Genomic DNA, 23,849 nt, shown 5'->3' on the forward strand with positions numbered 1-23,849 from the left:
AGGAAGTATCAAGATATCACTGAAATTTAGAGTTTAGGGATCACCTCTCTTTTGAAAGGGCTCAAGCTGGCTAGCAAGAGGACCTATATAGGCTCTCCCACTGATCTGTCAAATTCCCAGTTATCACTACATCACACCAGAGAATCTGTGAAAATACCAGCCGTTAGCCATGAAATGGGAAAACACAGGACACCGCTAGTCAGCCTCTAAGACAAGGTGGATGTGCCCAACTCAGACTTCGGCCACAATCATTACCAGCTGGCAGTGGTGGCCACAAGGCATCTACCCTATGTCTAGGCTCTAAGAGAACAGCTCTTCTTTTGGAAAGATGAGGCATCTTTATCATGTTCCATCTGTTCCACTGACATATCCAGGTTCAGAAAAATTCTAAACAAAGTGTTTCTGAAAACTACAAATATACCATCCATAGAAAATGTCATCCGGGCTCATGAAGTCACTGTTAAGCCCAGACCCAAGGAAGTTCAGAGGTGTGGGGTTCCCTGACATTGGCCCTGTTAGAAGCCAGGACCAGTACCTACCATTTAAGAAGTCTCGCTGTGTTTCTAAGACTTGATTGATGTCCTGCACCCAGGCCTGCTGGATGTCCGCATTGGCGGCTTGCAGAATGACCCTCTCAGAAGTCTCTCTATTCATGAGTGCAAACTTGCAGGGGTCATTGTCCACGTTCTCCTCCAGGACCAAGTAATTCATCTGGAAGAAACCAAGTTGAGTCTTTTCATACTTAAATGGTTTAAAAAGAAAATCAACAACATATTACAGCTCCTCCAAGTTTTTAAAGATTTTTTTTAAAAATTTATTTGACAGGGCGCCTGGGTGGCTCAGTGGGTTAAGCCGCTGCCTTCGGCTCAGGTCATGATCTCAGGGTCCTGGGATCGAGGCCCACATCGGACTCTCTGCTCAGCAGGGAGCCTGCTTCCTCCTCTCTCTCTGCCTGCCTCTCTGCCTGCTTGTGATCTCTCTCTGTCAAATAAATAAATAAAATCTTTAAAAAAAAAATTTTATTTGACAGAGATCACAAGCAGGCAGAGAGGCAGGCAGAGAGAGAGAGACAGAGAGAGGAGGAAGCAGGCTCCCCGTGGAGCAGAGAGCCCTATGCGGGGCTCGATTCCAGGACCCTGGGATCATGACCTGAGCTGAAGGTAGGCTCTTCCACGTTTTTATTTCAGGAGATATTTCCAAAATTTTGTCCTGGATCCAACCGCTAAATACTTTGGTTTCTGACTCTGAGTGAATCACATGATCCTGGAGAACATGCATGATCCGGAAGGCCTGCATTCAGCCTGTCTCTTTCTCTCAAAATATGTAACCTTTGCATCCACAGCTTCTTTGGCTGGAAGACCGCCAAGGTTCTGAATCCGTACTCACTCCACGTCTCTGTCCTCGGGAAGCAGCTCCCAGGACTGGTTCTGTCCTTCGCTTTGTTATCCCCACTGGGAGCCTTACCTTGATGCTCCTTTTGAACATGTAGCCCGGGGTGAGGGAGCCCTTCCTTAGCAGTTCACTGAAGATGACGATTTGTTCAAAGAGGAATACACGCCTTTCCTTGGTCCGGGACTGCATGCCTGTGTCCAGCTCAATCACATAGAACGTGTCCTGCTGTAGCAGCTTCCCCTGGGCGGTCAGGGTGCCCTGATGGAAACAAGTACTGGGGTGAGGGAGGTGAAAAATAGGGAGGGGGCCACAGCCCAGACCTGGCCCACAAGACTGGCCCCCCTGAGGACACAGACAACAGAACTGACACTAAAAGCCTCAGGGTACTAGTAAGAGACTGAATTAGGACCCATCCATTCAGGTAGGGGACATGGAGCCCTAGGGGTGAGGGTGGGGGGAGAAGGCTAGAAAACCACTAAGAAGCAGCCCTAAGAAAATGCCAGAAGGGAGGAAGATAAAATCATCAGCTAAAAAGTTGTTCAGGGATTATCCTGGCTCTTCCTATTTTTTATTACAAGGATAACAGAAAGTGGGTGACATCTGTAGCCCTTCTGTCCTCAGAAGTCCCTCGCAGCAGAGGCCAAGGACCTTGGGTACTCTTATGGCCACAAACCTAGAACCAATCTGTGACCAGGGGAAGTGAGGTAGGCAGGACCACAAATAATCTAATGAGCTGGGCTCCTCTCCTCTCCTATTATTTCAGGATGGAGTCTTAGTTAGAATTAGTCTGATTCTGAAATCTTAGTCTCCTGCTACCTATCAACAGGTATCGTCGGAGTACCATATACAGGTGCCCATGTTTTAAAAGCGGGCAGATATTTTTCTGGGCCCTGTGATCTTCTTAAAATGCCTTGAGCCAGCAGGCCACTTTCCAGCCTACAAAGGAAGAGCCTATTTGGTTTGCCAGTTTCTAACCTGATTTTCAGAGACATCTTCACATCTTCAAAGGAATTAGGCCCAACCCAGCAGGTCTTCACAGATGCCATTGGAGAGCCTTGCTTTCCCCACTGTTCTGCAGCAAGAACACGCTGACACCTGATATCTGATAGCAGCTAGAGGGCCTCCTCTGAACCACACTCTCTCAGGTGATGGCTTTTGCCCTTTAGTGAAAATGTGGTCCATTCTCTGCACATGATCCCTTATTCCAAACAGTACCCAGCACAGGGGTCATTTTTCTTTCCTGTTCCTAAGAAACACCTGCCCTCTGCTTGGATCATGGCTCCTTACTGTCAAGGTCAGCAGCCAAAGAGGCTTATCTCTACCCTGGTCCAAAGTTAATATTAAGCCAGTGATCAGCTAGCCAGGAAAGCTCTAAAAGCTCTATTAACATTATGTAAGAGCCTGACCTGTGAATTATAGCCCTGCCAATACTGAAGGGAAAGCTAGAGGATGTAGAAGAGAGAAAATAGAAGTCAGAGACAAACTTCTCCCAGGCCCAAAGCCCTGGACTTCAGAAGGGATGGAAGAATGTTCATGGTCCTTCTTAATTAGTGGAAGGAATGCAAAGCAAATTCTCCGAGACTTAACGGAAAAAGGAGGTGGTGGTGCTTGACTGAAAAGGGAAGATAATCGTGCAGTCTGTGTGTGGCCTTCTGTGTACACAGATGTGCATGCATGCAGTTCCTGTGGAGTCTAACGTGAGTTAGCATGGTCAGATGCTGATTTCCTGTCAGTGGTCAGTGCCTTCAAAGACCAGGAGAAAGTCAAGCCAGACTCCTCCTCAGAAACACGTGGACATCAAGACTTAAGAGCAAAAGGAATTACTTGGTTTTTTCAGAATAGTTTTAGACCTAGCATAGCCTCAAGGAAAAAACTATGAACTTCATCCAGTATGACTACTGAAAAGCCATAAGAACTCAAGGTATATTTCTGCTGCAAAGCCCTGCTTTGCAGACCTGCGATGCCTCAGGTCTACCATGGAGAACTGGGAATCTACAAAAAATAAACAAGAAAGAAAACCCTCCACATAGTTCCTGGTTATAGGAACAAAGCGGTGGCAGACAGACACAAGGAAGGGCTGAGAGAGCAATGCGGATAAGAGAACTGGGCTCAAGGACATCAGGAATCCAACTCAGTAACCAAACCTGAATGTACCATCTCCTAAATTTACTTATAAGCCAGTCTGCCTTATTTCTATTCTGTTCTATCCTAATTTAGCCAGGGAGAAAAAAAAGCTATTATTTTCTTTACCATCTCAACTTCCAGGAACCCCGTTTCTCTAGAAAGGAATAATAAAATCTTAGGCTGCAGAATTATCAGGAAACAGAATTAGAAGACCCACATCTTTCTCTAAGGGGTTCAACAATTATTAAATGCCAATGACTCTGTCAGTTCCAATTTGATCATATTAATATTAAAAACAGATGATATGTAGTTAGCATATGAGGTTGGGGTATAAACTAATGGTAGTCACTTATCGAGTTTAAAGTAGGAAAGCCCATTTTTTCTTCAAAGATTCACTGTTATGGGGTGTATTGCTCAACCCTCCCCCCTTCATATCTTGAAGTCCTGACCCCGAGTACCTCAGAATGTGACCATATTGGAAGACAGGGTCTTTACAGAGGGAATCAAGTTAAAGTGAGGTCATTAGAGTGAGCTCTACTTAAACATGATTGCTGTCCTTAAAAAAAGGGGAAATTTGGATACAGAAAATGTACAGAGGGAAGACAATATGAAGACATAGGAAACATGTCATGTGAACATGAAGACAGCCATCTATAGGCTAATGAGAGAGGCCTAAACAGATCCATCCTTCACATCCCTCAGAAGAAACCATCACTGCCTGCACCTTGATCTTGGACTCCTAGCCTCTGGAAAAATGAGATGATAAATTCTGCTGTTTAAGCCACCCAATCTGTGGGACTTTGTTATGGCATCCCTAGCAAACTGGCTATTTAATGAAGCCAAAATTCTAGGGACATCTAGCTATTTCTCCTAAGATTCCATTCTCAATTCAAGCTCCTAAGATTCTATTCTATTTCAAAGAATAGAAATGTGTGCATGCATATTCACTTAACTAAAAAGCAGCCATTATGTAGACCTAAGAACCCTCCCCCCAAAAGGGTGTCTCATTTTCCCTCTGGTGCTACTTTCATTCCATAGTCTGCTCTCCCTCATATTTCCCGCACTCACATCTCACGCAAGCAAGCAAAGCAGAGGTCACTGCCAGGTCCACAGTTATAAGGAATTTCGGGTCTTTCCAACCACCTTGGAATTGTGACTCTAGCTTGGTGGACTGCTCTGCAGCCTCCTCTGACTGTCCTATCACTGGATATCCTAAATAGATACATATTCTGGGCCTGTGAGCCAGAGAACCTGGCATAAAGGCACAGATGGTGAGTGGAGGTGGCAGAGGAGTTCAAAGGGCACAGGGCTTCAAAGGGAAGCTGCCTCACAGCCCGGGCTCCTGCTGTCCAGAAGAGAGAGGGTTCGGTAAGGGCTCACCTCAAAGCCCTGCAGGCGTCCCAGATTCATCATGTCATTGCAGCGTTTTGGAACAAGGCACATTAACTCCATGGCTTTCTGTAGGAGAGAACAACAGCAGCACAGGAGGGGGGTAAGCATTCAGGCAGGAAGCTTAGGGCAATTCCGTGCTGGAGGACAGGGACCTCTGAGGGGATCCCTAATTCTAGGAAAGGACATTGGTTCCTGCTGCCCACTCCTAGAGTAGTATGGGATTTTCTGTTGGGATGTTGATCATCAGTGCACGGCTCCAGCTGAATCAGTGACCACATGTGGGAAGAACGCTACCCAGCCAGCTTTTTCCTCCTTCTCACTTTTATTTAGCAATTGTCATTCCTTCTCAAATTTTCTTTCTTCTCTCTGTTGCTTCTTGGCTGCCTAAGCAACAGCTTAGCCTGGCTTGTGAAACACTAGAGGTTTTCACCTAAAATAACCTGCCAGAATGGTTTGTAACCTCTCTGGCTTAAAATAATCCCCATGGTGAGATTGCCTCAAAGGACTTCACTTAGGGAGTAATCCTCCAGGGTAGGGGAGGCAGTGAAAACAGGATGTTTTATGTGTTGAACTCAGATAGTACCTGGATTCATGGATGAAATGGCACACTGAAACACTGAATCTCTGAAGGATGTCAGAAGTCTCAAATATCGCACCCCCTTCCCACCATATGCCATTGGAGCCACACTGAGAAGATGAGTGCTGTGAAACTCTGGAATTCTCAGGACAGAATTCTCAGGTTCTGGAAAAACACTCAGTGTGTTTATTACTACTTGCCATTACCCATCCTGTCGAGCAGCTGCTGGCAAGGGGCTCTCACTGAGAGGACTCTGCCTGGACCTTTGGCCCTCAAGAGCCAGTTCTTCTCCCTTAGAGACAGACATCCAACACTGTCTCCGAGAACAGCCAGTGCCAAGAGCATTAGACTCACCTCAATATCAGAACACTCCAAACCAGCCTTCTCACTGTATCTCAGGAAGTCCTAGCAAGGGGCGGGGGCAGGAGGGAGCAGGGAAGGTGCAGAGTGGAGACATCAGTTAGGAAAACAGAGCACTAATCCAGCATCATAAAACCTATGATGACACCCAGATGACTTTCCTCCCCAACAGACACAGCAGTGCATTATAGAAGCTGAGATATGAACTTATGAATCATATTGGAAACATGGAGAAAACTCCCAAATACTCAAAGATTAAAAGCTATGGGCAAAGGAGGAGGGGGAGAAAGGGAAGAAGGGAGAGGGAGGCTCTGAGCAGGAAGCGGGGCAGGGGTGGGGGTTATGTTCAGAAAGCCTGGGAGAAAGGAAAGCTCAATCTCACTCTTCCATTTACCTCATATTCTGTAAGACAAACCAAATTAAACCATTTTAAAAGATAAAATATGATCAAATTTTAGGTATTACTCATTTAAGCTCTCCAGGGCCTTGCCTTGGCTTTTCTTTCTCCTTGTGGTCCCTCTGATTTTATGTTACTGTTTTTTATTTTTTAAAGATCCCAAGTCCGTGATCGTGACAAGGGAAGAAAACGAATTGAAAGAAAGAAAATGAACTAACCACCAACCTTATAGGCAGGAGTGGCATGCAGTTTATTTGGAGGAAGAGATGACATAAGTCAGGGACAGGGAAGATAACAGCCCACAGATTGCCCCCCCCCCCGGGCCCCCCCCCCCACCCCCGCTCGTTCATGGGAAAGGTGTGGTGGAGACACAGCCTCCCGCTGACCTGCTCCCCATCTCAGAATCTGAGATGACCCTTCTCCGGCCCTGACTCAGGCTCACAGCTCTCTCACCTTGAGGAGCAACTGGTATTTAGTGATTCTCTGAATGGGCTTGATAAGGAAGTCACTAAGTGTCAGCCTTTGGTTGATCTCCTGTTTCACCTCCTGGAACACAAGGGATCTACATTAGAAGAAAAAGGAACCAAAGGAATGAGGTCCCCGCGATCAAGGGGCAAGGTGAGAAGGACAGGTTTTCCCTCTGGCCAGTGGAGTTTTAGAATCCTCAAACCAGGGGAGAAGGACAGCTGCCCACACAGCTGCCACCATGCTACTAACAACACAAACCCACCACTTTCTGCATGTTAGGCACTTCCCACCCCGTGTCCTTCCTCCAGCCCCGGGGGACACGCTGGAGTGAGTATTCTGTTCTCTGCTGTCAGAAGGGCTCCTCCTAGGGCAGGGGCCTAACGGCATCACCCTGGACACAGATCTGCCAACAGATCGAGGAGGGCTCTCTCTGAGGCACAGCCTTGCTCTCCAACAAAAGCAGCACTTCCGGGGCAGGGCAAAACAAACACTGGCAGGTGCTTGACAGAACCTTCCAGACCGCAAGCGGAGAGCCTGAGGGGACTGCGAGTGCCTGGCTGAGGAGGAGGGGCCTCCGCCAGCAGTCCCCCAGGTCAGGTGGGGCGGGTGGCGGTCTGTGCTGGGGTCCGGAAGCGGAGCCAAGCTCCTGAAGCCGCGTTGGTGTTACTGTTGCTCCACACACCCGCCGCCTCAACTTGTCCAGAGCAAAGCCGCCCACGGAACCGAGGTAAGGCAGTGGCCCCGCTGAGGCAGCGCCCCCTGCCCTGAAGGGGGTCCCAGCGCTTTTGGGGGCAGGGGAGGCATATGTGGCTAGACACGGCCCGTCTTTCTGACTGCGGCTGCCTCGGGCTGCCATTCTTCCCTGACCCCGGCTCTGCGAAGGCCGAGCAGCTTACTTCGAAGTAAGCGTCGTACTCGGCGACGATGTACTCAGAGCGCGGCTTGTTCTGACAGTACCACACGTAGATGTGCAGCTTCCGCTCCTGCAGAGGCAGAGGAGGGGCACTCAGGAGGCCGCCCCGCCCCCCGCCGGGCTCCGCCCCAGGGCACGGCCCCCACGCCCTGCTCAGGGGTCACAGGCCCTTCAATACCACGGAAACAAGAGTACACGCAGTAGGCAACCACCCATCTTTCAAATTGCCAAGAAGGTACTCCCTCCCCGCCCCCCCCCCCCAAACCAAGAACTTGGGTGAGAAGGAAGGTCAGGGGCAGAAGAGAGAAGGAACTTTCCAGAGCATGCGAGGGAGCCCGGTGGGAGGGGCGGGGCAGGGCGCAGAGGCTGCTGGGAAGCACTCACGTGTTTAATAAAGAGCTGGGCCAGTCTGTCTTGCTCCTGGATACATTTTTCCAGTTCAGCCAAGAAAAAACTAAAAGGAGGGGAGGGCGTAAGGGAAGGAGGCCCCCTCCTTCAGAACTATATTATTTCTCCGGGAGGAGATACATGACACCAGACTCTCCCCCAGCCCTACCCTACCCCTGAGGTCAGATGCAGGGGGAGGATGGGCAGGTCCTGGATTTCCAGGGAGCCCTGTCCTCGGGACAAGGTGGCACTTACTCCTTATGCCAATCGTAAATCTGGTGAATATTTCCAAACACGATTTTATCCTTCCCTCGCATGTCCTCAGGGACACCCTTTTCTTCTATTCTCTTCATGAAGCCCTGTAGAGCAGAGGCAGTGATGAGTGGGGCATCTTTACCAGAAAGCTCTCATGCCAAGCCTCATATACCACAGCCGGGGTAAGTGCCCACTCTCTTTGGGAGCCCGAGGGCAAGATCTTCCCTGGTCTCTCAGTGTTCGGCCAGGATTTCACTCTGTGCAGAGAGACAGACCCAACTCTGATAAAGTTCTAGGTCCCTTTCTTTGTCTTCAGCCCTCTTAAGAGAAAGTCTTTTTCATCCAAGTATCTAAATGCCCCTAAAGTAAATCCCTAAGGAGAGCACTGTTTTATTTACTGTAAGTTGACTCTTAACTATGGACTTGTCAGTCTTGTCTTATGGGTGGATTTTTCTTGGTCTGTTCTCTTGGTAGCCATAACATTCTCCTTAAAATCTAAGGAGACTCTAAGCCCCAAGTTTTCCCTAGGAGTGCCCTGCTTGTGCCCATGGTGACTCATAGGTCTGAAGAAGAAATGTCCGTATGGTTAAACGCCATATGAGGCTCTTGAGGTAGTAAGTTTGTCACCTAAAACAAGATGAAGGGACTCAGCTCTACCCCAAACTTGAGACCCCATCTCCCTCTGAATCTTTTATGATATTTCAAGGAGAAAAGAAAAAACCCTGCATATTATATTTGATCTATTGTCATTCTTAGTCTCATTCTGCAAATACCCAGATGTATTTGCACATAACCCTCAAGTTAAAAACACCTTGGCCCACCCAGGTAGGGTCCAACATGCCCCTGGTTGGGTTACCGCAGACCCACCTTGACCCACCTTGACCCACATACTCACCTCCACCACAATCCCCAGATCCTTGACATAGTCTTTTTCTGTCTGTACCAGCTCATTCAGGACAAACCTGGGCAGGAGATTAAGAACAATGTGGGTTCCTCTTCATTGCAAAGCAAGAAATCTTCACACTTAAGTTGACAGGAAAGATACTTTGGCACCTTTAAGACAAGACACTTTGACAAAACTGAGTTATGAAAGCTTTGAGGCCAAGGACTCACCAGGAGACTTTCCTTCTTTCATTTCAACTCTATTCTGTGATTATCAAGAGGAGAGAGACATTTGCTTGATAATCAAGCTTTGAGTCCTCAGAGACACCAACATCAAGTGAAACTTTTGAGATACAGAAGCTACAGTAGATAGTTGTTCCTGGTAACCAGCCTGCAAAAGGTCCAGTCAGGGCCAGAAAGGTTGACTGCAGGCCCCCGTTATCACAGCTTTCAAAGCAGTAGCCTCCCCTCTCCCCAGCAGATGTGGGGTGTAACCAACACAAGGACCCTTGCTTTCTTGGTCTCTTTCTTGTTAATGATTTCCTCCTCTCAGACACTGCTTTGTGCCAGCCCTTCATCTGAAATGTCTCATGCTTCTATCAAGGCAGGGAGCGTAAGCCCTGTTTGTTCTTTTTAGAGATTTTATTAATTTGTTTGAGAGACAGAGAGGCAGGCAGAGAGAGAGGAAGAGAAGCAGGCTCCCTGCTGAGCAGAGAGCCAAATGCGGGGTTTGATCCCAGGACCCTGGGATCATGACCTGAGCTGAAGGCAGAGGCTTTAACCCACAGGGCCACCCAGGTGCCCCTGTAAGCCCTGTTTCATAAAGAGGGAGATATTGAGGCTATGTTGCCCATGATGACGAAGTCCGTAACAGAGTTGGGATCTGAACCTATTATGCCACAGTTCAGAGACTGCTCTTTCACTGTTGCCTGCTGCCTGGCAAACTGCTCAGACTGGCCCTCTGGTGCCTCTGAGGCCTCAAATCCAAGAGCTTCTCTTTCTTTCTGTCCAGAGAGTAAAGAGCTGGACATAAAATACTCAGGGCTGTGCATGGGGGCAGGCTGGGTGCTGTGCGGCTTACTGGAGTCTGACTCCTACTATTTTTTTTGCCTGGAGCCACACAACTGCTTATTTGACCCAAGGGGCTGAAGGAACCCCAACATAAGGGCTATAAGTGTTCTGAATGCAGGAAGCAATTCATCTGGAATTCTTGACCTATATGGCACACAGAAGCCAACAGATCCAAGGGTCTGGGCCTCAGGGTGATGGGGAGAAAGCAAAAGGAACACATGCTTCTTTATCAGCATGTCCAGTACTTCCAACCAGTTTCCTCTCTCTAATATACACAATCCACAATCATGTGTTACAGGCCACAGGAAGGAACTGGCAAGGCCAAATAAAAGCATTTAAATATATCTTTAGCATGGCCCACGTTACTACTTGGAAGAAAATGGTAAAAACTCACAGGAAAGTGGGAGTGGGAATTTGGGGCTGGGAGGGCCCTCTGGAGATGAAGTCCAGCTCTCTGTCTCCAGGCGATATATTTATCCTATGCTATCTGCTGACAGATTGAGGGCTGTCTTGGGCTTTCCAGCCTCTAGGGAAGGGGGATGATTAGGCTAGGTGCTGCTAGTGGGCCTGGCCATCACTTCCATTGAAGTCCCGACGAAATACTTGGGGAGATCATGACGCATTAATGGACATTCTGAAAAGGTCCATAAAAGATTGAAATTACATGCAGCATAAGACAGACCATGATTAATTGCCAAATAAATTGAAATCATACTAAAGCATTTTAACAAATGTTCGGTTCTTATTAGTAAAGGTTATTTACAAGGTAAATGTTACTCTTTCGCCCAACTAAACTTCTTCCAGCAACAGGTCAGACCTATTTCTAACTTCTGTGTTTCACAATGGTGAGGAATGGCTGGTCTTGCACAGGAAATCTCTTAGAAGCTTTGCACTGGTTATTCCCTCAGCCAAGAACACTTTTCCTCCCTGGCTAATGGCTACAGCTAATGGCTTATTTCTTACCTACTTCTAGTCTTTGTGTGTTAAAATCACAACACGGTCTCAATCATACTCCAAATCTCCCTTACTATTTTTTATTTTTTCAGCTTCTAACATACTTAATAATCTATTTTTATTTTGTTTATTGTGCAGTTTCTCCCTTTATAGTGTACACTTGCCATGAGAGCAAGGACTTTTCTTTTATTCCTATTGTTTGTCTAATTCACTGATACATCCCATATCTTGGGGCACAATAGGTATTCAACACCTACTGTTCAATGAATGACGGCTAAAAACTTGAAGACAATCAAGCCCACTTGACTTTTTTCTTGTCCTGGACAAATAAGTATCTGTTTTCATCTTTTCTCCACAGAGCAAAGGGTTCTTTGCTGTCTGGACTGAGTCTCCATTCCCTGTGCCTCGCCCCCTCCCCCCACCACGCCCCTTCCCTGGCCTCTCGCCTCACACAGAGTTCACAATTAGACATGTATCTATCCTCTCTTTCATCATGGCCATAAGTTGCAGCAAGAGCAATGAGACACTGTAATGGCTGGATTTTCAGGATAGCTCAGGTTGTGGAGAGTTGTGGAGTCAGGCAAAAGAGTAAGAAGAGGGAGAAGAAATGGGTAAAGAGAGTAAAAGAGGCAACAAACTTCTGCCTGTTGGAACAAGATCAGACAACAGCACATCTGGAAGCAGGACAATGGCTTACATGACTGCTCATGAGCCTGTTCAACCAAAATGACAAGAGCAGTGACAGGCTTTGCCAAGGACCACCTGCTACCCCAAAGGTCTCCTCTCTGATCTAAGTTTTGGTTGGTTTGACAGAGGACTGGAGCATTGGCTCCACCACTGTCTCATCTATGTGAAAAATACCCTGAGAGGCTAAAGAGAAGCAGCTTTATACAAGTCCTAAAAAATTTCCATTTAGGGACGGTATTTTTTCTACCTCTATTCCATTCTTGGGATTCCCCCAGGTACCCATAAGGTTGAGGGGTAAGTTTGGAACTGAAGAGACACTTGTTCAGCTCAGCTATGAGGTGACAACCCTGCTTGGAGGCCAGGCCCTGGCTACGATGTTTCTACTCTTGTTTCCTAGGAAAGAAAGTCATAGATGTTCACTTTGCCGGTTTCCAGGCAACAGAGGGGCCTGGCCTCACTCATTTTTGCTAATCCTCACATCTGTGACCAGGCTAAAGGAAGGACGAGTCTGAGGGAGAAAGACAGACTAATTAGCAAAGGGCTCAGTTCTCTGGGCTTTATAATCCCTCACACACCAGGCCACATCCAAGACTCACCAAGCTCTGCTTCCCACATGGAATCAAATCCGAAGCAAGAAAACTGAAGTTTTGGAGGAATTGTGGTTTGGGATTAATGGTATCTGATATCCTCTTGATCATCTCAAATAACAGAAGATGGCCTTGACATCAGGGTGGATAACTCAAACCTTATATAAAGGACGGGTTTTTGTGAAATGGGCTGCAATGTGGATTTTATTTACCCCCAACTATTAAAAAAAAGTGAAGAGATTCTCTTGGAGCTAAGCCCACAAATGGATGTCAACTTAAAGGGTTAGGAAAGGGGTGGAGTTAGGCCCTGGCTAGCCAGCACAACAGAAGCCTTTCCTAGATATGACTTCTCTACATTTTGAGAAATGTTTCCTCAGGTGAAACTCTACCAGACTTTCTGCCATGGTTTCTCTAATATGGGACCATAGTAATAGTCCCATAGTTCCCTGCACTTTGTTGTTTTCCTTTTGTCAGCATGTGCTATATTTTTTAAAAAAAGATTTATTTATTTATTTATGAGAGAATGATGGGGGAGAGAGAGCAAGCGAGTGGGCAGAGGGAGAGGGAGAAGCAAACTCCCTGCTGAGCAGGTAGCCTGCCGGGGGCTCAATCCCAGGACCCTAGGATCATGATCTGAGCCAAAGGCAGATGCTTAACTGACTGAGCCACCCAGGTGCCCCAACATGTTTTAAATTTCTAACAGACCGTGGTTATAACCACACTTTGTCAATAACAGCTGCTATCTCCCTGACAATACTTTAGCCTAAAATTCTTGAAGTCGATGCCACTGCAGTGCCTTGTCTATCAATGTACACTGGACAGATCTAGGTCACCTTTACTTAGAATGAATAGTATCTGTGGAAATACGGTGTGGGGGGCCCCTCTGTAATCCTCCCCAAACTTCCTCCGACCTCAGCATGTTGTCCACCATACACATGTGTACTAGGGTAGTATATGGGAAAGTTACTTACATCCGACCTCTCAGGGCCTTGGCTTTCTGTTCTTCTTCCAGGTTTCTAGGAGGTGTGGGTGGAGTCATCCCCTCATTCAGGCAGCCTACAGGGTCTTTCAAGCTTCCCCGGTATGAGCCTCCTTCTAGACTCTGAAAAGAGAAGAAAAACAGCCTTAGGGAAGCATACCTTGAAAAGTCATCTGGAGGCCCTTGTGTCCCCTCCTGCCTAGCTATAGCCAACTTGGTAGACCAGTAGCCCAGGCTGTTCTCACTGAATGTCAGTGAGGCACTTGGAGGCCAGGTACTCCCCTGTCCCTGCAGCAGATTGCCCAGAGCTGCCGCCTTCTTGGGCAATCAGGATGAACTTGGCATCATGTGCAGCCAATTTCCTGACATAATGAAAATTGTCAAAGTGACTTATATCTGGGTAAGTGCTGCAGAGGTAAAGATAATCATTGAGATTCTATACTGATGAAGCAGTTAAAAAAGAAGATCAGTTGTGAGACCATCAAATGCCAATTGATAAGGGGAAGGTAGTGACAGGAGAGCTAGTTGGACCAACTCCTGTTTGTTAAATCAGCTACCTCCCCCCCGCCGCCCCGAGATGCCAATGAGATGTAGACAGGAAGAGATCAATAGATTTAACCTTTCCTAAAAATATCTTTCCTAAGGTTATTTGCCAAGGTTTTCTTTCATTTATGAATCCCTTTAATTTCTTTTAATTAAGGTGCTATAGGATTGAGAAACAAGGTAAAGATATTAATACAGTACTCTAGAAAGACTTAAGGGCAAAGGTTTCTAATGCCAGATCTGCTAGCCATTGGATGATCTTAAGTGAGACAGTTGCAATTATTCCATGTGGGCTTCATTTTTTTTTTTTTTTCAGTTTTCAAATCAGATCTCTCCTTTCTACAGATTTCTAAGGAATTGACAGAGACAATAGTTGTATAACCCCTTGGAAAATTAAAAATATTCTACAATGATGAGCTCTCCCTCCCAACCCCCAGAGCTGTTAACAAGAAGGATATTAAAAAATGGGGCCAATCTTAGCATTTTACAGGTGTCCTTGAAGAAAGATCAAACAGCAACACTTAGAATTTCATTATGGAACTTGGCAGAAGCAATGTGGATAAACAGTAAGCCTGGAGATCAAGGTCAAGGTGAGTGACTCTAAAACAAATACGGGTGTCTAACCCAAACTACCCACACAAGAGGCCTATTTACAACAGCCTCTGCGGCTCAAAGGAAAAGCTTCACTTTGGAAGTCTTTGAAAACATCAGTCTTAAGGTTAAAGTCACAAAGATAAAAAAATCTCCAAAAAGGTGGAAGAAACAACAGGCTTCAGCATGGTGTTAAACAGCGTGCACTTGGAGTATATGTCTAAATTCTCATAGCTGCCATAATTCAAGATAGGATAAATACAAGAAGGAACAGTCCAGAGGAATGAAACAAAAAGTAAATGAGGTACCCAATGGGTCATTCATTATATAACAGGTGGTGGATATTAAGACTTAAAGCAGAGGGGCCTTTGGGTGTGTAATTCAGTTAAGCATCTGATTCTTGGCTTTGGCTTAGGTCATGATCTCAGGTACGTGAGATCAAGCCCCACGCTGGGCTCCATGCTCAGCAGGGAGTGTGCTTGAGATTCTCTCTCTCCCTCTCTCTATGTCCCTCCCCTACTCTCTTTCTTTCTCTCTCTACAATAAATGAATAAGGGGAGGGGCTGGGTGGCTCAGTTGGTTAAGTGTCTGTCTTCAGCTTAGGTCATGATCCCAGAGTCCTGGGATAGAGCTCTATGCTGGGCTCCTTGCTCAGTGAGGAGTCTGCTTCTCTCTCTCTCTCGGCCATCCCCCCACTTGTGCTCTCTCTCTCTCTGATATAAATAAATAAAATCTTTTAAAAAATGAATAAATCTTTAAAAAAAAGTCTTAAAGCCAAAAAATTTAAAGATGAGAAATGATATCAACCTTCTTTTCCCCTGCTCTACCTCTAAATCAACAAACGGTACCCCGGCCAAGCATGAATTTGTTACCAACACCAGAAACTAGAATTAAGAAGATAGCATCTTATAGGGTGGCTGGGTGATGGACATTGGCAAGGGGGGCGGTTTATGTGCTATGGTGAGCGCTGTGAATTGTGTAAGACTGATGATTCACAGAGCTGTACCCCTGAAACAAATAATACAGTATATGTTAGTAAAAAAATTAAAACAAAATTTAAATATAGCATTTTCAAGCTCAAGAGAGAGAATTTCTTTTAACTTGTCATGAAGTTATTTTACAGGATAAGTAATCAACTGTGGAAGTTGTTATCCTGAGAAACAGCATAGACTAAAAATATAGAAAGGTCAAGGAGAGTTTAGCTAAATTTATAGATTCAGGATCTCTAGCCAGTTATTAAGGAAATGAGAGTGTCTGGTGCTGGGGTCTGAGAAGCCAGTGGACAGGCAGGCTCTTCAAGACATGTGACCTGTTCTCTGGTGCCATGGCCAAAGACAGGCTCCCAGACAAATGGACCCAGCTGCTAACTGATTTGATTTGATTACATGACTTTTACTTCCCTTCCTCCTTGTCCTGTTGTCCTATTACAGCCTTTGTTCTACAACCTGATGGCTGGCAGGATGCTGACTGCAAGGCCAGAGCAAACAGGCTTCCATCTCTGCCTACAAGGCTCTCCTGTGGAACATCCAGCTTGGCATGGTCCTTTTTCAACCTTCTAGAATGAAGGGCCTCTGAGAAGCTGAAATGTCACGCAGGGAACTATGTTCCCTATCTTCCTTTCTGACCTGTTGAATGAGCAAAAAAGCCCAAAAAGACTCTCTGCAAAGGGGTGAGTAGGGCAGAGGCGGCGAGAGAGGAGGAAGAGAGAAATAAAGGGTCTGGGTAAGCTGTAGTCTGGGTAATGGGCCTCCTAATGGCCTTGGCTATCAATGCTTATAACTCAAATGCCATTCCCTCTGATGACAGGCTTCCCGGGCTAGAGGGGAGATCCTGGGTCCCAGCCATGGGCAACTGGGGGCAAGCTGCCACTGTCTGTGCTGCTCCTGGTGGGAGGCAGGCAGCAGGGGCTGGTTTATGGGTAGTGGGAGCTTCTGCTCTGCCCAGGGCTCAGGCCATCACAGTCTCAGCAGGCAAAGGAGAAGGTGCACAAGGAGAGGGCCACAAAGTGCCTCTAGCTGGTCCAAGGCCATGGAACAGAAATGCAAATAGGATTCAAAGCAGTAGATTAATTAGGGAGGAAGTCTGTCCCCTGTTAAAAATGAACACATTCTTTCATCTGTTGATGGACATCTAGGTTCTTTCCATAGTTTGGCTATTGTGGACATTGCTGCTATAAACATTCAGGTGCACATGCCCCTTCGGATCACTACGTTTGTATCATGCTTAGCGAAATAAGTCAAGCGGAGAAAGACAACTATCATATGATCTCCCTGATATGAGGAAGTGGAGATGCAACAGGGGGGGTAAGGGGTTAGGAGAAGAATAAATGAAACAAGATGGGATTGGGAGGGAGACAAACCATAAGTGACTCTTAATCTCACAAAACAAACTGAGGGTTGCTGGGGGGAGGGGGGTTGGGGGAAGGGAGGTGGGGTTATGGACATTGGGGAGGGTATGTGCTATGATGAGTGCTGTGAAGTATATAAACCTGGTGATCCACATACCTGTACCCCGGGGGATAAAAATATATTATATGTTTATAAAAAATAAAAAATTATTTAAAAAAAATGAACATATTCCCTGTCTACTGGATTGTGGATAAAATGCCCTCTTTGGGACTCCTATAAGCACCCTTTACACACCCCTGCACACCAGTCATGACACAGCACTGCAACTGCTCAACGGTTTGCACTCCAGCGAATATTCATTGAGCATCTACTACATGCTAAATATTTGCCAAGCACTGCAGAAATGAAGATGAATACAATCTGGCTTCCTACCCTCCATCATCTAAGCTATCATGGGTACTGTTCTAGACAGAAGGGGTACTAAGGAGGATGAAAAAAGGAGCAAGATGCTCTCTGGGGGAGGAGGGGGTGGAGAGGGGAGGGAAAGGAAGAGGCAGTGTTTGAACTGAGTATTGAGAAAGAGGATTGCACTGGATCCTCTGATGAGAGAGCATTCTAAGCAGGAGCAACACTCTGAGTAAAGGATCAAGCTGTGAACCTACCTGGGGCAGCCTGGGAAGCTGAAAGCAGCCCACCCAGGTAGAATATAAGGGAGTGAAAGTGGCAAGGGGTTGGGGAGTGGCGGCAAATGACTGTGTATTGTGTGAGTTTGGGGGAGTGAGTGAAGGATGAGGGTAGGAGTGAGACAGACAATCCTGGAGAAGAATGCAGTGTCCCATCATAGGGAGACTTGTGTGTTGCATCAAGAAGTAGAGACTTTACCTTCTAAAACCAGTGATGAAGGGTTTGAAGCAGAGAAGTGACATGATTGGATTTAAGTTTTAGAAAGACCAGTCTTAATGTTTCCAAGGGCTTTTCATGACTTGGGAAAGTGTCTCTGATATGGCAGTAAAGGAAAAAAGAATGTCATTTTTCTATACTCTCTAATTAAGTACATTATTTTTAAAAGTGCCTAGGAGAGGGGCGCCTGGGTGGCTCAGTGGGTTAAAGCCTCTGCCTTCGGCCCAGGTCGTGATCCCAGAGTCCTGGGATCGAGCCCTGCATCAGGCTCTCTGCTGAGCAGAGAGCCTGCTTCCCCCTCTCTCTCTCTGCCTACCTCTCTGCCGACTTGTGTTCACTGTCAAATAAATAAATAAAATCTTTAAAAAAAAAAAGTGCCTAGGAGAAAATATATCAATATTTCAGCACTGAATGTGTCTAGATGATGATATTATCAGTGATATAATTTGTGTTCCTACCCTTGTCATTGTTCCAATTTTTCTTGAATGAGCATATATTGCTTTTATTAGTAAAAAAAAAAATTAAAATGTTTTTTAAAAAGAAAAAAGAAAAGAGAATCCATTTGGTATTCATGTAGAGAGACATCAGACTGCAGTCACAGAGGAAATGTTCAACAGTCCAGGCAGAGAAGGTTTTGAGCACTAACCCTGTGAGCTCCATTAAGGAAGGTTCTGTGCTCAGTGCCAGAGCTGGCACATGGTAGGGCTCCAAGAATTTACTGAATGTACTATGGGACTCTTGGGGAGAGGTCAAAGGTCATCTGATAAAACAACAGATAAGGGTGCTTGTCCCACACCACACATCACACCAACCTCCTAGCTGACCCACCCTGTTCTAAAAATTTAAATAATATTCTCTGGACCAACTAGATCAGAATCGTCTCCAGACAAATTAAGGGTGGGGATGGGGAAGAAGATAACTGTAGAGTAAAAAATGTCATGTCTGGGCAAATGACATTTCAAGTTTGCGACTTTGTCTTCAAATTTTTTTGGTGGAAATCGAAACTTTTCTACTTCACCAAGCTCAGGAACCTTTTCCATAGAGGAAGGCCAGAGGCACCCAGTGCCTGAAAATACACCCCTCCACCATGGGTGCAATGTGGCCATTATTTCCTCCTCTCTGGGCTCTTTGACTAACTCTACCTTGCCACTGACCAAGCAGGCTGATTCACCTAGAGGTGAGCAAAGCACAAAAAGACATACAGATGCAGTGTGGCCCGAGCCATGTTTCGTGGCCCACTGGGCTGGCCTAGGGAGGTGAACGCTATCAAGTGGGAGAACAAGAGGGCAGGAAGCCTTGCTGAAGCAGGTAGACACATTCTAGGAAGCCGGGTCACTGGGTAGACTGAACAAGAGCTCAATCCCAGCCAGTCCCTACTCCAAAGGTAGAGGAGAAATACCATCCCAAGCCCAGGAAACTGCTGTGACATGCCACGAGGACAAGGGCTCAGATAGGAGGTGTGCTTTCTGGAGGCTTGACCTTTCATCTCAGGCAGGCTGTGAAATCCTGGAGCTGTTTAGGGACACACAAGATTTTTAAAGACACAAAAGCTCTTGTTCCTTGAACTTGAGAAGTAAAACCAGATCATATAGATGGTTAAGGTATAACCCTGCCCTGTTCACCCAACTGCTCATCTACTGGCTGACACACACTGTGTCCTCATGGCCCAGGACGGGACTATGAAAGGGCTGGCTCTGTTGCCTTCCCCCCGACATTAACACAGATCCCAGATGAGATGGCTAAGAGCTAACATTTGTAGGGTGCTTGCTTATCATTTTACAAAGCACACTCACACCTACTCAATCTTTTTTGAGATAAGATTCAGCCGGACAGAATCATCCCTGCTGATAAAGGAGATAAAAGAGAGGCCCAAGTAGACTAAGTAACTGCCCACAGCTACACAATAAACAGCCAAGGCGGGACTACAACCCAGGTCTCTGATTCCCTGCACACTCACCACCGTCACCACCCATCCTCACATCTAGGAAAAGTTTTTTTTTTTTTTTTTTTTTTTAAAGATTTTATTTATTTATTTGACAGAGAGAGACCACAAGTAGGCAGAGAGGCAGGCAGAGAGAGAGAGAGGAGGAAGCAGGCTCCCTGCCGAGCAGAGAGCCCGATGTGGGACTCGATCCCAGGACCCTGAGATCATGACCTGAGCCGAAGGCAGCGGCTTAACCCACTGAGCCACCCAGGCGCCCCTAGGAAAAGTTTTATTAAAAATCTCACAGTGGGGGGTCACCTGGGTGGCTCAGTTGTTAAGCATCTGCCTTTGGCTCAGGCCATGTTCCCAGGGTTCTCGATTCTAGCGCTGCATCGGGCTCCCTGCTCAGTGGGAAGCCTGCTTCTCCCTCTCCCACTCCCCCTGCTTGTGTTCCCTCTCTCACTGGGTCTCTCTCTTTCTCTCTGTGTCAAATAAATAAATAAATAAATAAATAGAACGTCTTAAAAAAAAAAAATCACATAGGGAGGGGCACCAGGCTGGCTCCGTCTATAGAGCAAGTGACTCTCGATCTCGGGGTTGTCAGTTTGAGCCCCACTTTGGGATACAGTTTACTTAAAAAAAAAAAAAAGAAAGAAAAATCACACAGGGAAAGTAGGGAGAGTCCTTACACCCGGCTTGGAGTTAGAAAGACTATCTTAATACAAAATGTGGAAAAAAATGTGTGAGATCTGTTTGGGGGGAGGTGGGTGGGCATCTTCTCTTAGTAAATAAAAGCAGTGATTCAAAACCGAGGCTGGCAGATAAGAAGTCAGAAGTGTCCACTGATGTCCAGAGGAACTTGTCAAAAGAGTTCTGGGGGCAGCTTCAAGGGTTTTTGTCTGTATCATAGGTGAGCTGGAGAACACCCACCCTTGTTTCCTACCAGCAACTCTAAGCAGAAGCCTTGGTGCCGTCATGACCACGTGACCAAAACATACCAAGGGCAGCTCTGGGGCTCCAAGACACAAGGGATCTCCAGGCTTTTGTTGTGGAGCAGAACTTGGTGCTATCTCTTCCTACTATTTCCCAAAACAGAAAGTAGAAAGAATCTAAGCCCTAGATATAAAAGTCCAAGCATGCTAGACGCTCCTGTAAAATTTCCAGACTCTGTCAGTTGGAAAGGAACTTATTACCTCATCTCATACTGAACTAAGATAACTTCCACCCACAGGTCTATGTTCCACCCTCTGGAGTAACAAAGAGGGAGACCAACCCTTCTTTTCCACAGCAGTCCTCAATGAATTCAGGACAGCTCTCACTAGCCTTCTCTCTCCTAACTTCTCCCCTCATTTAACCCAGTACCTTCCACTTCCCTTCAAATGATGTGGACACCATATGGTACTGTTCACATCCTCTGGGGTCCTTTCACTGAGTTCAGGAACACTTCAGAATGCTGCGTTCAGAACCTGATACACGACTCACATGTATTCAAGGCAGGTGTGGGCTGAAGAACTTGGAGGACAATGGGGTTGTTACTCTCCTTGACTGTACATTGTACTTTCACTAACCTAGCCTATGAACACACTGCCTATCTTGGCAGCTGTCACACTGCTGTACTCACAGTCAAATAAAAGCTCTGGAACTTTCATAGGTTCTAGGTCTTACCCTCATCTCAGCTAAAGAGCTAATGAGGAATAGGAATACAAGTCTCAGCGGTAAAAATGCAACTCGGGATTCTCCAACATGCCTGGGGAAACCACCACACACTGCTGCTTCATTGCTCTCCCACAGCGTGTATATACTGGGATGGGAGGGAGGAGAAAGCAGAGGAGTGACAAAGGATCAAATTTTGAGGAGAAGATTCTGAGAAACCAAGCTGCTGCTCCCTCATTCCTCTCCATGATATGGGGTTGGTGTTACTTGTTTGGCCAAAGAAATCTCTATAATTCTGGGTTCACTACAGGTCCTCAAGGAGTAGTTATTGGTGGAGGGACAAGTTAAAGTTCTTATTGTGGAAACGTACCACAGAGCAACCGCTCATCTGATAGGGGTTTGTTTAGGGCCTGTTACAGGGCTGATCTGCTCCAATAACACCCTCCACTTCCTCTCTTTTGGGAAACTTACTCTCATTGACCTTTTTCTTTTTTTAAAGATTTATTTATGTCAAAAAGAGAGAGACAGAAAGAGAACAAGCAGGGGGAGAAGCAGAGGGGAGGGAGAAGGAGAAGCAGACTCCCTGCTGAGCTGGGAGCCAGATGTGGGACTCCATCCCAGAATCTGGAGATCATGACCTGAGCCGAAGGCAGACCTTAACCACTTGAGTCATCCAGGAGCCCCAACTTTTCAATATCTGCCCTTACCTGTTTAATACCAGACACACTGATCACACAACTAGAAGGGCTGTGGGGACTCCCAGAGCACTCAGGTGAGCAATAATGTCAGGATAAAAGATAATCAAAAATACACAAAAATACAGCATTTTGGAGAGAAGTGTCTACTGACATATGAGTGTAAAAGCCTCTTGTGTACTAATGGAGGAGGGGAAAATCATGTCCTAATCTTGCTGGGTAGGGAAGCTACGCAGACAAAGATAAAGAAAAGATTAAGTTACTTTAACAAATAACGTAACAGAACTATCTAAGAGCTGGCCCCAGCAGTGTGTGGCTTACACAGTAATTGGCATGGGACTACAGAAGAAATCTGGCCTGGGCTGATCAGGGAAGCCCTTCTGGGCAGATGAGATTCCAGTGGGGCCCCGAAGGACTATTGTGCTTTAGATAAGCAAAAATAAGAGAGGGAATGTTCCAGAGAAGTAGGGTGGTATGAATAGAAACTTTGGGGGAGGAGAGCCAAATGCATGAGGAAAACAATTTGGTTGGAGCAGAGTTCATCAACCAGAATAAATAAGTGGTGGTAGGTTGCCTACAAAGCATTGGAATACTGGGTAAGTGTGAATTTTATCCATGGAATATTTTATCCAGTGAGTTCCAAACCTTGATCATATACCTCTATCAGGAAACCTAATTTTGGCCATACATTGCCCAAACATGTAATGTATTTATAACTTGTATTTCTGTGCTACTGTGTTATCATTATGCACATAACAAAATGTACCCCAAATCATTTTTTAAATGATGAAGAGATTCTAAAATTGTCTTCCTGCACCTCAGTGAAGAGTCTTGTGTACCTGAAGGCTCCCCACCCTGCAGACAATGTGGAGGCAAGAGGGAGACAGTGACCCTCCACTGAGGAGGAAGGCAATGGCAGTGCCTGTGGAAGACCTGCCAGGGGACAGAGGCCTGAGAGGGAGGCAGAGGGGGCAGGAGACTACTTCAATAGTCCAGGCATGAGGTCAGGGCTCAGGCACCGGTGGTGAAGGGGACAATGTAAAGAAAAAAAAACAAAGGATGATCTTTAAGGAAAAACATTGTTAGACAGTATTTGGATCATGAAGAGGGTGTGTGGGTCAGTGTGAAGAAGAAAGGAGAGCAAGTGGGGGGTGGTCGGAGAGGCAAGCTTTGAAAAGCCCATGGAGTGCCCACACGAGCACTCGACTCCTACCAGTGAGACAGGGAGGGTGACCAGAGACCTGACAGCCCTCAAGAACTCTGTCTGCCTGTGCTCACTCTCTCTCTGACAAATAAATAAATAAAATCTTTAAAAAAAAAAAAAAAAGAACAGTTAGATACAGTTATTGAAAACATCGGCTGCAAAATTCTTTCTTACTTATGATGGAAAACTTAGAAGGAGAAGAAAATCACGTGTTAAATTTCATCAGTATTCTCTAAGCTGGGAGATTTGAAGACGGAGTTACTATAATCAGAATTATGATTGGGCAGTGGTCCCTGCACGGCATCCAGCATTTTCCTGGGCCAAGGGGAGAAGGGTTTATATGGTGCTGATTAGCAGAACTGTCCAAGAGAAGTCTGGCAGAGGCACAGACATTTATCCTAATGAAAGTTCTGAGAAAAACCAAACGAGTGACACAGATGAGGATAAAGGGCAAGGAGAATGCTTTAAATTGTCATCCTGTAGGAATACACGTCAGTGTAAAAACATGGTGCAGAGGAATAACATTATCCAAAAACAAGCTCTTTCACCAGCATGGAGCCCAAACC

General features: G+C 46.1%; 1 protein-coding gene across 23 annotated transcripts in view; it reads right to left on the reverse strand.

Annotated features, from left to right (window-relative positions):
- Positions 1-23,849, reverse strand: part of KALRN (kalirin RhoGEF kinase) — a 661,720-nt gene that overhangs the window by 45,122 nt on the left and 592,749 nt on the right. For all 23 annotated transcript variants that reach the window (XM_044252179.1, XM_044252178.1, XM_044252163.1 and 20 more), the window contains 10 exons: positions 13,418-13,548; positions 9,161-9,227; positions 8,266-8,369; positions 8,008-8,077; positions 7,607-7,693; positions 6,696-6,788; positions 5,840-5,890; positions 4,897-4,974; positions 1,465-1,650; positions 540-711 (listed from right to left, as the gene is read on the reverse strand). In XM_044252179.1, the coding sequence (XP_044108114.1) occupies positions 540-711; positions 1,465-1,650; positions 4,897-4,974; positions 5,840-5,890; positions 6,696-6,788; positions 7,607-7,693; positions 8,008-8,077; positions 8,266-8,369; positions 9,161-9,227; positions 13,418-13,548 (1,039 nt within the window). The remainder of the gene's footprint in view (positions 1-539; positions 712-1,464; positions 1,651-4,896; positions 4,975-5,839; positions 5,891-6,695; positions 6,789-7,606; positions 7,694-8,007; positions 8,078-8,265; positions 8,370-9,160; positions 9,228-13,417; positions 13,549-23,849) is intronic.

The sequence above is a fragment of the Neovison vison genome, chromosome 6 (assembly GCF_020171115.1).
Source record: "Neovison vison isolate M4711 chromosome 6, ASM_NN_V1, whole genome shotgun sequence".
NCBI classification, from domain to species: domain Eukaryota; kingdom Metazoa; phylum Chordata; class Mammalia; order Carnivora; family Mustelidae; genus Neogale; species Neogale vison.